At 41.4% G+C, this 16,238-nt stretch overlaps 1 protein-coding gene across 4 annotated transcripts in view; it reads right to left on the minus strand.

The window, feature by feature from the left end:
• Positions 1-16,238, minus strand: part of GNPTAB (N-acetylglucosamine-1-phosphate transferase subunits alpha and beta) — an 86,444-nt gene that overhangs the window by 32,847 nt on the left and 37,359 nt on the right. For 2 of the 4 annotated variants that reach the window (XM_047065278.1, XM_047065277.1), the window contains exons 6-11: positions 12,917-12,981; positions 12,514-12,648; positions 4,298-4,459; positions 3,399-3,578; positions 3,000-3,170; positions 894-1,017 (exon numbers count right to left, since the gene is read on the minus strand). In XM_047065278.1, the coding sequence (XP_046921234.1) occupies positions 894-1,017; positions 3,000-3,170; positions 3,399-3,578; positions 4,298-4,459; positions 12,514-12,648; positions 12,917-12,981 (837 nt within the window). The remainder of the gene's footprint in view (positions 1-893; positions 1,018-2,999; positions 3,171-3,398; positions 3,579-4,297; positions 4,460-12,513; positions 12,649-12,916; positions 12,982-16,238) is intronic. The other 2 variants (XM_047065279.1, XM_047065280.1) reach the window with 2 other exon arrangements.

Genomic DNA, 16,238 nt, shown 5'->3' on the forward strand with positions numbered 1-16,238 from the left:
TATGTCTGCATTCTCTCATTGCAGCTGCTTATATTTTTCAGTGCATCGGATAGATCTGACCAGACTACAACTTAAAGCTTTGCTTTTTCTAATACTCAACACGTTTCCAAATCTGTTTCCGCATGTGGAATATGGGGATGATACCTGTGCACATATTCTCTCTTCCTTAGGTGACTAAAAAAATTCAAGTGGATAATGGAGAATGCTTTATAAACTGAAAGGCAATCAACAAATGTAAAAACACGTTATTATCAACAAGTGTAAACATAACCATGTAAGGGGGATGCTGAAGACAGAAGATCTTTATTTCTCTTTAGTTACTCCCTAACAGCAAGCTGCTGCTGAAAACCACCAGCTGTGAGCTCCTACAAGACTAAGTCAGAGTGATTCTTGCTCTTGAGTTTACATAATTAAGGCTATTCCTGATTCTCGTATTTTAAATAATAAAAGGCATTTTCAAGTGCAGGGCCAGCATGGAAATATGCCCTCAACAATGGAGAATATGAAAAAACTGATCTACATGGGGACACTAGCCCTACTATCTCCAGAATCTATGGATTACTGATTGTTTTCATACAAGCAGAATGTTTAAGTCACTGTACATACTCAATAATGACTAAGAATGAAAAACCGTTCAGGGGTGCCTGGGTGGCTCAGTTGGTTCAGTATCTGACTTCGGCTCAGGTCATGATCTCGCAGTTTGTGGGTTCAAGCCCTGAGTCGGGCTCGCTGCTGTCAGCATGGAGCCCGCTTTGGATGCTCTATCCCCTCTCTTTCTGCCCACCCCAACTCTCACTTGCTCAATCTCTCTCTCAAAAATAAACGTTAAAAAAAAAAAAAAGAATGAAAAAAGTCCATAAACATGAACAAATTACATGTGAACACACCCTTACCAGAGCAGTCACCACCATCCCAATCACAGGCTGAATTATTACAAGCCTTGTCACAATAGCCATCTTTGATCCAGGAACCCGGGCAGCCCTCAGCACAGTTTGGCACAGGCCATGTCAAATAAACCTAGGACAAAGCCAGAAAGAAAATGGTTTCTGACACGTTCCAATCTCAAAGTAGGATTCCTTTTAAAAAACAGAAGAAGAAGAAAAGGAAAAAAAAGAAAAGAAATTGAGTGAGCCTCTAGAAAAGGTTACAATTTTCCCTGGGCTGTCTGCATCCATGTGGCATACATTGCATTAAGTCTGCAGGTACCTGCAATAGTTTGCAAAGTCCTCCTGCTCTGTTGATGATTCTTACTAAGTACATTTACTCTTTTCCATTACTCAAGGAAAGCAGACAAGGACTCAATTCATGGGTTAGTTTTTCACATGGTCTTACAATGTATTTTGAAATAAAATAGCAACATGTCAGGCTTGAATGTGAATAAAAAACGTGACAAAGCAGGTGGAAAGTATATCATACAAGTCACTGCTTTTCTGTTAACAACTGTCATTAACTCCCAAATGTGTTTATGTATAATCTTGTCCCAAGGCTGAGAAAAGCAGCAGATGGAACTCTCAGTATCCTTACGTCTGTGCATAAGGTCCTGTGATACATTATCAGCACAGTGTTCTGAGTTGTGAACTCACTTGCTTTCAAAATGAGTGACAAGGTACAAGGTTACTTTTTTTTTTTTTAATGTTTATTTATTATTGAGAGACAGAGAGACAGACCATGAGCATGGGAGGGGCAGAGACAGAAGACAACACAGAATCTGAAGCAGGCTCCAGGCCCTGAGCTGTCAGCACAGAGCCTGACACGGGGCTCGAACTCACAAACTGTGACATCATGACCCGGGCTGAAGTCAGACACTTAACTGACTGAGCCACCTAGGCGCCCTTATTTTTTTTTTTTTAATTTTTTTCAATGTTTATTTATTTTTGGGAGATAGAGACAGAGCATGAGCAGGGGAGGGGCAGAGAGAGAGGAAGACACAGAATCAGAAGCAAGCTCCAGGCTCTGAGCCCTCAGCACAGAGCCCCACATGGGGCTCGAACTCATGAGTGGTGAGATCATGACCTGAGCTGAAGTCGGACACTTAACCGACTGAGCCACTCAGGTGCCCCACAAGGTTACTTTTTAAATTAAATTAATTTTTTAAAAAATGCACTCCATGCCTCTGCGTGCTCCATCTACTTGGAGTGTCTTTCTTCATCTAGTTAACTCCTATTTGTTCTTCAAAGTTCACTTCAGTTCAGATGGGAATTAGTCTCTGGCCCGGATTTCAGCCTCCTGAACTCCCACTCTTCGCACCAGGGCATACCTGCCGGCACGGAAATCGCCGTTCAAGGCCCTGATTCTGTACGTCTCCACTGCTGAGCCGCAGCTCAGCGTGGCAGCCCCACAAACACAGAGGAGGCAAGTGAACAGGGGAGGAGAGGATGAGCACTCTGGGGCAGCATAAACAGCAACAGGAAAGTAGCTTTGTGCAGTTAGCACTTCCACCTGCAGGGTTCTGGCACTTAAAAGCTTATGACTAAGTCTCCAACTCATCACTGATTCCCTCCAACAGCGCCACAGGTGTACTCCTAGCTTCCGCACTTTGCAGACAGGAAACCCACATCTAGTCACTGGCCCAGGACGGTCCTCAACCGTTGCTCCGGGCTCTGTGCTCAAAGCCACTTCCCCATCATGCCTCTCAAAGCCAGAGTGAGACCACTGCCTTAAATGAAATTTTATCCATGGCTGTAAGCAGAAAAGTGAGCTCACTTTTATCCTGGCCATTTTGCTGATGTTCTAACCACGATTTCATATTTCATAGTGACTCTACTTTTTTCTGCTGTTATTGTAATAGAATAATTTAGAACGTGGGTTCTAGGTGTCTGACAGGGCAGAAAAGTAAAAAACTACTATAGGGAACAGTTTTTGTACTCCCAAATTATTAACTCTCCTGAGCTTAGCACTCAAAACTGAATACAGTAGTACGCATACTCGATGTCCTGACCTACTGTTTATAACTTCTAAGTGACTTCTAAGCTAGGCATCCCTTCCTCTTAGGCACTCACCTTCTGACCTTTCGAGTGACTATAAAAATCATCTGGCCACACATCCTTCCCAAACATGACATCGTCGTTCAGATAAATAAACTTCTGGGACAGCCCTTCGATGCGATGAATGTGGCTTTCAATAGCAGGTGAACTAAAGGTAGGCAAGTGGCTCAAATTTCGAAAAACATCCTTTTAAGCAAATGACGACATAAAAAGGCAAGAGAAAAAGAGGGCGGATAAGAATCGTTTGGTTTTGGTTTTGGTTTTGGTTATGGGAGGAAGGAAGGGAGATGAGAAGAAAAATGAAGGGGATGCAGGTGGGGAGGGGGAGGGTACAGGGAATGAAATGAGGGATAGGTAAAGGTGCAGTGAGCAACAGAAAAACCACAGCCTTGTGATACATGGAAAGTCATGGACCTGGTGTGTGACTATTGTCACTCGAGGATTATCAAGGTTCAGCCAAGAGGGAATCTGCCCATTGGTGACAATGAAAATATTCCGAACCCATGGAGCATGCCTCTCAATGGATCGCAGGGAGTATCTCAGCTCTTCATTATCTTCAAAACGGCTGGCAGAAACATCTTCATCCTGCTTAGACTGAGAAAACCATTTCACACGTGAAGATGTAAAATGCCACTTAAGTCATACCTTCTCCTCCTGGCTATCCCTCTGCCCATTCTGCTCTCAGGCTCTGGCAGACTTTTAAAGACCAAGCCCTACATTTGAACATTACAAAAAAATGCGAAACACTTGGCATATTTAAAACAACAACATAAGGGTGCCTGGGTGGCTCATTTGGTTAAGCATCAAACTCTTAATTTCAGCTCAGGTCATGGGACCAAGCCACACATCAAGCTCCACCAGGAGTGTGGAACCTGCTTGGGATTCTCTCTCTCCCTGCCCCTCCCCACCTCTAAATAAATAAATACATACATACATACGTACCCAACTTTTTTTTGTACTTTTTAATTTTTTTTAAGTTTATTTATTCTAAGAGAGCTAGCAAGTGTGCATGAGTGGGGGCACAGAAAGAGAGAATCCCAATCTCACAAACCCGTGAGCTCATGATCTGAGCTGAAATCAAGAGTTGGACACTTAACCAACTGAGCTACCCAGTTGCCCCCTTTTGCACTTTCTAAAGAGAGAAGTTTCTCGGATCTGATTCTAGGTCACTTCGGTTAATGTTAACCAATGGCAGTGATTGGAAAATTAGAAAAGTTCCAATCAACTCCTCTCTCTGGAAATCCTCTTCCTTCTAATATAATGACTTACAAATCTTTAACAATCTAAACCCTTGATCCAGGTTCATGCCTTACCTGGCTGATGGCACTCAGGTCCCACAATAAATACGCAGGACTTATAGTCAGTTCTTTTCCCTCAATGGTCATGTTCTTCTTGGTCTGCTTATTCAGTTCTTGGAAATCTTTGGGGTTATTCAGTTTCAGAAGTGCTACACTGGCCTCTGAATACAACTGCAACTGTAAAATAACAGAAGGGTTACACGTAGAAAAACTCAACCTCAAAGAAGAGACACGTTTGATCCCAGTTTGATCTTTAATCTTTAAATATATACATAGTGTATGATGCATACTTAAATATATTGTATATATATTTAAAGATTAAATGTATCTCTTTATATAGATTATGAACTAGTAAGGCTATTATCACCAAAAGAAGACCTGAACAGGCCAGACACACTTCCCAAGTGAACGGAAGAGACCAGGCATGTAAAGCAGAGCGAGTAGTGGAGTTGTGGGAAATGGGACATTTCAGGGCCATCCACAAGCTGCAGCCACTGCTCAACATTGACAAGTGCGGCCAGATCCTGAGACACCAGGATCCCCGAGTGTTGTAAGAAATCTCCCCATTTTTCAAGGCTGACTCGAATGTTTTTGATGGTCATGCTCTCAAACAAAACACAACTGGTCACCAATTGTGACCTTTGTTCTAGAATATTACCAATCTGCTTCTACTGGGAGAAACCTGCAAAGTAACTGCCCAGACTGGCAGAGAGCACGCCTGTTAGCAGGGCCTCCAATCGGCTTCTGTGCTCCACATTTAAGAGGAGCACCTTTGACAGGACTGACTGTAGGACTTCCATAGGAAAAGCGCTTTTGGGGGCAAAGCTTTCAAAGAAATCATGTCTAAGGGAACATCACAAACATCAACATGTTTTACAAACAGGCTTTCCCACCACTACCAGAGTCCACACCACCCTTGAGCTGTTTCATGTTCTAACTCTGTATCATTCAATTTCCTATGAAAAGAGGCTTTCAGACCTTAAAGGGTAGGGAGGATTAGAAACTACTAATCTTGGAAAGCAAAACCTTCTGCCCAACTGACTCTTCTAACAGGGCCAGTTCCTTAATTTATGGCATCCTTTATAAAACAGAGCAAACATAAATCATTATGGGCTCATTTTGAACTCTTGTATATGCCACATGACTATATTTACCTCATCTTTCAATGTTTCCTCAGCTTATTTATGCCAAAAACTAGAAGCTAAAGTTAGAATTTCATTTATATTTTTCCCCTTAACACAAATTGTGTGTGGGTGTATGGGCATGTCCATGCACAAGTGGAAACTGTCTTCTGACAGATTACTTTCTTCCATGCTAATGGCACCTGGCATATACTAAGCACTCACCGAAGGTCAGCTCCCACTGCTGTCATATCCTACCTTGCTATGTGGTGGGACAGGTAGGAGGCAGGGCAGATATTCTTCTATCTGGACATCTACCGAGTCTCACTGCCCACCCCAGCCTCCCCTACTCCTCCCCTCCCTCCCTCACTGCCTCCCACAGCACCTCTGAGGGCTCCCTGGAATATAAAATCACCAAATGTTTATAAATGTAGTGTTTTAACATTGGGTAAATATCCTTATCTTAATCTCTTCTATCCGAAATGATTGTAGTCTGGGAAACCATTCTGAAATTTCATAGACATTTTCCTAATTAGAAAGATAAAAGGTAAAGAGCTTCAGGAACTATTTACATGTTGAAACATGTTGAAACATGTTGAAACATGTTGAAACATGAAGCATGTTGAAACATGGTGAAAAAGTTGGGGAGGAAGTATCCTCTGATAGCCACTAGGTGGCACCCTAATCCTGGACACTTAATTACTTCTGCAGGGAGACAGGAGGTGGTAAGGAAAAGTGGGTGTAGTAAGTGCCCAAGGCTGGAGTTCCTAGTTTGGGCAACTATGGGCAACTGCCTCCATATATAGCTTCTTATGTGAAACTATCATTTCATCTAAGTTCTTTAAATTATAAGTTTCTCAAAGAGAGAACAACTTCTACATCCACCCACTGCAGACCCACAACAGACATTTCTTTAACCTGATGGAGAAATAAAGGCTTGTTATTTTTAAGCCAGAGATTTCAGGATGTTTGTTTACTATAGCATTATCTAGAATAATGGATTGATATACCTATACATGGTGGCATAAGGTTAGGGGAAAAACATGCCAACTAATATAAATGAAAAATAAACTCATTCCAGTAATTAGACAACTCAAGAATTTTCTAAAACTAAAATCAGTTCCAGAGTTGTTTGTTTAATCTACTGAAGTGCCTACTTTAGGAATAAAACAGGCCAAAGGGTACTATCCTTTAAAAGAGCAGGTGCATAAGGTAATTTCAGGGAAGTCACTAAAATGGGCATCAATACAGTATTACAATAATTTACTGTTACCTTGAATGTGCCTTGAATAGAGGTTTGAGGGAACAGAGTCCAGGTAGGACAATATGCTGTTCTCACCCCACCCGCACTGTCCTTCCTGTCGGAACAAACACCCTGGTCAGCCTTCAAGGATCTGTACAGGCTCTTAGTCTTTGAAAACTTCTCTCATGTCTCTAATCCACATAGACCTTTCCTGACTCTAAATGCCAACCCGAAGCCTCTGCCACTCTGCTCGATACCAAATATTACACTGTCTTGTCTTGCTGCTTGAACACTTCACATGCACACATACTATCTCCAAAACATGATTCTAAGTAGCTTGAAGATAAGTCCATGTTCTCTACTTCTTTTGCACACTCACTCAGCAACCAGTAGTGCTGAATCATAAGCCAAATGGTAGAATGTACTTGAGAGCTTTGGGAAGATTTTTCCACATGCTCTAACATATGTTAAAGAAGTGAACAAAAAAATCAAAAAACAAGTGAAAACTCCACTATTAGTAAAAATGTCTGAAAATACAGAATGATTTAGAGTGAGCTAAAAATAAAGACCAAAGGATAATCTCATTTCCCAAAAGGTGAATTCTGTGTCCATCATGTACAAAAATTCTACAGATAAAGGGTTATTAATCACATCAAACTAGAAAGCTTTTAATAGAAAAGACTTATTTGTAAAACTATAGGCCACATAAAAGTTTTAATGAATTCAAATCTATTGTTCTGCAACTGCAACTACATTCAACCCTACTTCCCCTCCTCGGGAGTGAGGAGATTCTGGTTTTGCTCTAAACAGAACAATAAATGCAAAGTTGTACGTATATGACTATGGTACCAAAACCCAAAGTGACTTCTTAGAATAATCACACTGCTCAAACATTTCCCTTTATATTCCAGGCCATGGTACACGGCAGGTATGTTCTCAGTCACAGCATTTCTTCTTGCTCATGCCTTCCACAAGCATTTCTGGAGTGGGCCCCTAGGTGCCAGGCCCTGTGGTAATCATGAGGGGTACACAAGTGAACAGGCAGTGCCTGTCCTGGGCACTCGTGCCCAGGCAGGGTCTGAAGGACAGAACCGAGCCCTGGGTGACTCAGAGGCCACAAGGCCTACCTCAAGTCCTCCTGGAGGACCCTGGGAGGGCAAAATGGTCCAGCTTGTTTAGGTCCTGAAGTCCAGTGTCCAATAGCCCTCTTCTCCCACATGCCACAAAGCACCTCTAACATAACATGCCCTAAGCTAAGCTCTGGATTTCCTTTCCAAAAAACTTGCTTCTCCCATGGAGGCTCCAAATGTGGTTAAAGCCATCACTTCCATCTTCACTAGTAACATCCACTTCCCCTTTCATTTTTCCTTCCCTCTCACCAATGGCTAATAAGTCACTAGGTCATGCTGAGGATTTCTTGCAGATGTTTTTGGAACCATTCTCATCACTGGCACCATTGCCAAGGCACTTGCTGAACCTGAACATCTTGCTGGGCTATAGCCACAGTGGCTGAACTGGTTTTTTGCACAGCCTCATCTTGCTTAATCTCTGCCTACCATACCTTCACCTATTACATTCCTTAGAAACAGATTAAGTGCTCCTGGTTGCCCCCTGTCTCCAGGATAAAGTTCAGGCACCTTAACAGGAGGTCTTTCTCAATCTGGCCTCAATCTCTTTTCCCCTTTCTCAGCACCAGCAAAATCCCTGCTTGGTTTCTAGCCTCTGGGAACCAGCTGCCTTGGTTTTCAGGAAACCATTGACTTATAGGCCTCCAGTCCTTTGCTCAAGCTGTTCCCTACTGTTGGAATGGTCTTTCCCCCTCCCTTCTCTGCCAGGAGAACGGCTGCTGTGTTCAGGGCCCAGCTAAGATTCCTTCTATTCTGCAGAGCCTTCCTTGCCCCAGTACAACTAAAGCCCAGGTGTTCCTACAACACTGTATAAACACTTACTTGGAAGTGATCACCCCCAAAAATTATTTAAATGCTTTTATTCACTCAGTGATCCTTAGCACACTCCCTGGCAAACAGCAGACCTTTACTAAAAACTCACACTCTAAATGGACTGGGAACCCAGTGACAGGAAACTTCATTCTCAAGGTATTCATAATAAAACCAGGAAGAGGAACCTACAGAAAAACAGTCACTCGAAGAATTGGCCTCAACTGCTGATACACTCCTCTTGTTCCCCTTTGTCATTTTCTCTTTAGCCTACAAAAACCAGAAGTTCTAATCCCTGAAATTGATCGCATCAGGAAAATGACCTGTAATGAATGTTGTGGGTACTCAGCCTGACCCTCAGAGGGGGTGATAGCCTCCACAAAGACAAGTCTGGGAGTCCAAATAAAGCTCCAGCTGGGTGAATGAATGGTGGAAGGGGGTATCATCATGCACAGAGCACAGAGCTTGCTGGTACTCCTCGTCCAATTCAAGTTACTCCCCCGCCCTACTTCTACCTGCACACACCACTCCATACCCAAAATAGTTTGCTGAAGGGTTAACTGCTACTTGGATTGGCATTCTTTGGTGGCACACACCCATCCACCAACAGACGCACCAAAAGCCGTCAGCACTGGTGAACACCTGCAGCAGCCAAAGAGCAGTGGGGTGGTCAAACCCGAGTGGAGGATGGAGATGTATCATGAACCTTCTTTCCTTTAAAAATGTATTACAGTTGGAATCATATAAACAGATTCAAGAATGTCATTCTTTCTGCATAAGGAAGTTGAGCTAACAGTCAGAAGTACAGCTACACGTGTCTATGATTCTTGAACCAATAGCCTGGAAGCCAAGAAGCTAAATAAACATCGGGGGAAACGAATGCTAATCTATGCTTTTATCTGTCCAAATCAGTATGAAAAATAAGTGACGGGAGAAAAACACATGCAGAACAGTGAAAAGAGGGATCCCTCCTTCCCACCACACACATAAATTGGCTACAAATGATCAGAGACTTAAACATAAGACTTGATACCATAAAACTCGTAGAAGAAAACAAAGGGAAAGATCTCCTCCATAGCAATCTTGGCAATGAGTTTCTGGAAGTGATGCCAAAAGCACAAACAACAAAATAAAAAATCAATAAATGAGACTACATCAAACTCAACAACTTCTACACAGCAAGAGAAACAACAAAATGAAAAGAAAACCTAAAGAATGGGAGGAAATTTTTGCAAACCATATATTGGATAATGGGGTTAATATCCAAAATATAAAGACCTCATACAGCTTAACAACAACAACAAAATCCAATTTAAAAAGGAGAAATAAATAAATAAATAAACAATAAATTAGAATGAACAGAACTAAGTAGACATTTTATGAAAGAGAACATTAAAGTGGTCAGCAGACATGAAAAGATGTTCAGTATCACTCATCATCAAGGAAATACAAATCAAAACCATAATGAGATACCACCTCATACCTGTCAGAATGGCTACTATCAAGAAGTCAAGAGACAACAAGTGCTGGCAAGGACATGGAGAAAATGGAACCCTTGTCCACTCTTGGTGGAAATGTAAATTGGTCCAACCACTATGGAAAACAATATGGAGGTTCCTTAAAAAATTAAAAATAAACCTACCATATGATGCAGCAATTCCACTTCTGGGCATATATCCAAAGGAAATGAAAACAGGATTTTGAAGAGACATCTGCACTCCCATGTTTATTACAGCATTATTCACAATAGCCACGATATGGAAACAACCAAAATGCCCATCAACAGGTGAACAGATTAAAAAAAAAAAAAAAGATATAGTATATATACATAATGGAATATAATACTATTCCATTTGGCCGTGAGAGAGGAGGATATCCTGCTATCTGTTACAACATAGATGGACCTAATGCTTAGTACATTACACTAATAAGTGAGGCAAGTCAGAGAAAGACAAATTATATGTGGAGTCCAAAAAAGTCAAACTCATAAAAAACAGGGTAAAATGGTATTTACCAGGGGATGGGGGACTGGGGAATAAGACCGATGTTTTAAAACACAAACTTTGCAATGAGTAATAAAGAAGCCAGAGAGAGCTAATACACAGTGTAATCAATATAGACAATACTGTGCTATAATTATGTAGTGATAAATACTGCTACCATGGCAATCATATTACAATACATAAATGTATTTAAAGTAACATATCATAGGGGCACCTGGGTGGCTCAGTCGGTTAAGCGGACGATTCTTGGTTTCAGCTCAGGTCATGCATGATCTCACAGTTTGTGAGATTGGGCCCTGCATCAGGCTCTTTGCTAACAGCGTGAAGCCTGCCTGGGAGTCTCTCTTCCTCTCTCTCTGCCTCTCTCCTGCTCGCTCATTCTCTCTCAAAATAAACATTAAAAAAAAAAAAAAGTAACATGTTGTACACCTTAAATTTACACAGTGTTATGTCAAACTTTTTCAATTTAAACAAACAAACAAAAAAAACTTAGAGGAAGGAGGAGTATCTATTTTTAAATAACTGAAGATAAGTAATAATTCAACCCTGATCTAGCTGCACACTACCATATTTCCAGGTACCATAAAAAAAAACTTAGGAGAATATGAAAAAAAGAAAGAATATAAATATCATTCTATTACCATCGCACTTACAGAGGTGATGTAGTATATCTTAAAACAGTGGTACATTTATGGAGAAAAGAAGTTAAAGGGAACTTTAGGGGTGGGGCAGGGTATAAAAAATATGGTCAAGACAGGAACTCAAGAACTCTCCAATCACTGCTCTCCCCCACCACTGCTTCCTCATCTCTACCCTTTCACCTCTAAATTGTTAAACGACATCAATAGAAGGAAGTAAGAATCAGGAACCTAACCATGGCAGAATTTAAAGAATGTTTCCTTGCAAAATCAAGAAAACCAGACCCTAAAAATTTCTGAGCCCAGAACTTTATGCCTTCTGTTCTAAGAAAAAGGCATTCATGTTTCATAACCCAGAATGTTTCTGACAGAACCGCAGGAGTCTTGACATAAGGTCAAAAGGAAAGAACACCCACACAATAGAGCAAGTGGCTTGAAAACAATAAATGTTAAGGAAAAGGCATGTCTTGGGTCAGCCTCCAGAGTCAACCCTAACAAATGGCATCAAAGCATTAAGAGTTAGGGGTGCCTGGGTGACTCAGTCAGTTGAGCATCCAACTTTGGCTCAGGTCATGATCTAGCGGTCTGTGGGTTCGAGCACCATGTTGGGCTCTGTGCTGACAACTCAGAGCCTGGAGCCTGCTTCAGATTCTGTGTCTCTCTCTCTCTGCTCCTCCCTGACTCACACTCTCTCTCTCTCAAAAATGAATACATGTTATAAAAAATTTTAGAAAAAAAACAAAAACATATAGAGTTAATAGGTACAAGTTCTAAATACGTTGGTGGCTCAATTAGCTACTAGTGAAGAAGGCTTTCACGTTATCAAAATTCCAAGTATCTGACGCATCCTCCCTCTATGAGTGAAGGCTCTTAATAAAGGCTCAGGCTGCAGTCCCTGTCTACTTACTGTGAGTTTGACCTCCCCTACTCCCTCCTCTGTGCTTCCATTTCCTTGCACTGTCAGCTCCACCAGGGCTTTTGTCTGTTTTGTCTACTGCTATACTCTCAGCAGGTGTAACAGCACCTGAGACACAGTAGGAGCTCATTTGTTAAACAAATGAATCATGTTTCTGTCTGGGAATCCAGTAAACCAAGTAAGACTCTGCAACTTTTGCCCAAATAAAAAGAAAAGAGTAAGGATCTTCCATAAAGAAAGACAACACTGTGGCAGAATAGAGACCTGCTCTGCTTGTGACTATCAGCTATGCTAGAATTCAAATGGACCACAGAGAACAGTTGGGCATTACATGAAATGTGTTATACTCACTGCTCAGTTCCTATGCTCTTACCAGTTTTATTTTAGAAGAAAGAGTTTCTGGCAATTTTGTTTTTAGTTGATTTGTTTCCTTGAATGTCAGTGGAAATCCACTCAGGAAAGCCAAATCTTGCATTAGCACTAACCCAGGGACTTCTTTATCCGTGGTCTAAAATAAGAGAGGGAAAAACACAACTCACTCTCCACACCATATGGCTGGTAAAAACTTACAGCTGGGAAAACTAGTAAAGATTTACTACATCTATCTACCAGCTTCAAAATCAGAACATTACAGTTACTTAAATCGGCACTCATTAATACTTGTAAGCTAGGCTAAGAGGAAAAGTATCAAAAAGCCTCTCAAGGTAAAACAGCTTTATTACTTATACTTTTATTCTAACCTACTGTATAAATACAATTGATTTAAAATAACATACCAAATAGCCCCTCCAAACTGTCTGTTTGCTGTTTCCTTTAAACATTCCATTCTGGGCATCTTCAACTACAATAAAGAATACAATAAGCAAGCACATTCTTAATGAATACTACTATGATATCTGCCAGGACACTACAAAGCATTTTGAGACTGTATAGCAGACTGTTATATGGTCTCAAAAATAGGTAGCTGGGGGAAACAAAATTAACCCATCCAACAAAAGGGGAATGATGTAATACCAGTGTGCAATTAAATGCTAAATTTTGCAGTGCTGTAGAAGAGATTCATACAGGCAGCAGAAACATGAAGACGACAGATTGAGAGAATCGCAGATGTAGGAGCAAACATCGACATATTTAATAAAAAAAAAAAAAAAAGAATTATTTGGCGCAAGTAAAACATTTGGGAGTGGTGGGTACTAGGAAAAAGGGGTAACCAGAAGAAAGGCCCTTGAAAGCCACGCCAATGGCATTATGATTAACAGCAGGGAACCACTGTAGGTCCTAGGGTTCCCTCAAGGGTGACAATGAATTCCTAAAATTCATCAGGTAAGGCCGAATAGAGCAGATTAAGTTGGAGGGTGCAGAGGGGCGATGACACAGCCCAACTGGGAGAGGGTTCTAAAGTGACGGGGACAAATGAGATCATCAGCTTGCTGCTGTCATCTGGAGATCCCAAGGATCTTGGAAAACAGGAGAGGTCAGAAGGCTGTCATCTTCAAAATGGGCATGGAAAGCAGGGTCTGGCCTGTCAAGATAGCTGTCGATCCTGGGAAAGAGTTTCAGAGGTACCATAAAAATAGAACTGGTGAGCAATGAAAAAAATCAAAGCCTTTGCAGTATACTGTTAATCTTTAAAGGAAGCACTGAGCACTAAGAATTATGAGTTCATTACAAATAAATTTATCAGATATGCACCTGTCTCTTTCTGTCTCTCTCCTATGCTGGTAGATCAGAGAACTCTGAGAGAAGTGGTATGTCATCTGTGCACAATTTCAGCAAGGTAGCTAATGACATCTCACGTCATCTCTATGGACATAACAGAGACTTAGCCTAGATCCTAAGTTCAGTGGATTATAACCAATTCTGACTGAAGACTGAAATTATAAAGCCACAATTAACCTAGAGAGAGGTTTCGAAGATCGTGCCATAGGTTTGTGTTGTTCAACAGTCTTTCAAGGTTTTGGAAAACATAGAAGGCATGCTTCTATGAAATGTGTGGATTTACATAAAGCCAACAGAGAAGTGATTATCCTGGATAACATACTAGGGGTTCCCCAAAGTTCTTATTTGGAGCAATGAGTGAGACCTAACAAAATGAAATCTGCTACAAAGGTTAAGACCTTTAAGCTGGTACCAAAAACCAACTACACGAGCATAAATTAAGAAGTATTGGAGCATTAGCATGGATTGTTTCTTTAGAAAGACAGGTGTTTTAGTCCAGGGCAAGTTCAGTAAGAGTCAACAATGTGCTGTGGCCATACTGAATTTCTACTGTAATTCTGTGCTTGTTTGCTTGATTAATTTACTCACTCATTTATTTAATAGAGAGAGGGTGCTGAGTGAGGGAGGGGACGGAGGGAGGGAGGGAGGGAGAGAGAGAGAGAGAGTTCCATGAAGGTCAGAGGGAGAGACAGGGAGAGAGGGAGAGAGGGAGGGGGGGAGAGAGAGAGAGAGAGAGAGAGAGAGAGAGAGAGAGAGAGAGAGAGAGAGAAGGAACTGGGGCTCACCGAAAGCGGGGCTCTATTCCCCACCATCAACCCATCAGGAAATCCTGTTAGGTTGACCTTCAATCCAACCTGTTCTCTCCACTACTCTGATCCAAGTCACCTTCCCTCTTGCCTGAATCTTGCCTGAATGATTCTATCTTTGCCTCTCCTCAGTTTATTCCCACCACAGCAGCCAGACTGCTCCTTTTGGAACATCAGTCAGATCAGATCACTCCTGTACTCAAACCCTCTAATGACTGCTCACTGCACTCTAAGTTAAAGCCAAAGTCCTCACCATGGCTGCCAGGGCAGACCCCCTACGTTCCCCATTACTTCTCTAGGCTTATCTCTTGCCCCTCTCCCTTGTTCACCCTATTCCAGCCACACCAGCCTCCCTGCCAGACACACTCCTGCCTCAGGGACTTTGCAGTGGCTATTCCACTTAAGTGAATCACTCCTTCCCCATATATTCATGTTGCTGGTCCTCCCACCTACTTTAAATTTTCACTCAAAAATCACCTTCTCAGTGAGTCTGCCCCTATCACTCGATTTCCCCTGCTCAATTTTTCTGTACACCAGTTGTGTCCTACAAACTATATAATTTATTTGTATGCTGTATTTGTCTGTCTCCTTCTGCCAAGAGGTAAACTCAATGAGGGCAAAGATTTTTGTCTCTCTCTTCACTGCTGCATTTTCAGCACTGAGAAAAGTACCTGGCACAGAGTATGCACTCAATAATAAATACTTACTGAATAAACAGACCCACTCTCTTTGCAGACTGAACCACAGTGGGAAAAAAAAGGTTCTATTCTACTTGATACACTATAAAAGTAACAGAAACTAAAGCTCATTCTGCGAAGAACAAACTAGAACACAAGCCCCTAAGAGACAGCTAAAGGAGTAAGAATGAAAAGAAATGTCACATGGGAAAGGGAGTATATTACATTAGTTCTGTAAGATCCCAAAGGGTACAAATTTAACCAGCATGAGAAAGCTACAAGGAAACACTTTATAATTCCTTGTAAAGGTCAGTGTAGTCAAGAGGTAAAGTGATCTATCACAGGAGAAAATTCAATTCCTATAGATCAAAGGGAATAAGCTTAACTGGAAAAACCACTTTGCTGAGGAAACCCAGGCCCAGGCTACAGGGCTACACTGTGTGGCTGTTGAAGTACTGTCCACTCGATAGGGTAGCAAAGTCATCGGAGGGGCAGAAATGACGTATTTCATAAAGAGAAAAAAAGTCAACAGTTTTTGATAATTAACTGAAAAGAGGTTAAATGAGATAAATGGAACATCAAATGTGGAACAAATGTTTTATCGAGATCAGGGTCGGCATTCCATGGCCAAAACTTAACCACTGCCTGTTTTAGTACAGCCCCAAGTGAAGGACAGTTTTGACATCTTAACAAGGCTAAATGTTAAATACTTATATAAATGCCTACATAATATCCTCCATTTTGCCTCTTGGCCCATAAAGCCCAAAATGTTTATTATCTGATCCTTTAAGAAAGAATTTGGCAATCCTTCATCTAGATAATTGAGGATAAAGAATGTGTCTATGGCGCACTAGAAATATGAGCTCCGTGAAGGTAGGGATGTGTCTTTTTTGTTC

This window comes from Lynx rufus, unplaced genomic scaffold (genome assembly GCF_022079265.1).
Source record: "Lynx rufus isolate CCGP_SWC_20201006 ecotype Redwood Valley unplaced genomic scaffold, mLynRuf1.p SCAF_7, whole genome shotgun sequence".
In the NCBI taxonomy this organism is placed as follows: Eukaryota; Metazoa; Chordata; class Mammalia; order Carnivora; family Felidae; genus Lynx; species Lynx rufus.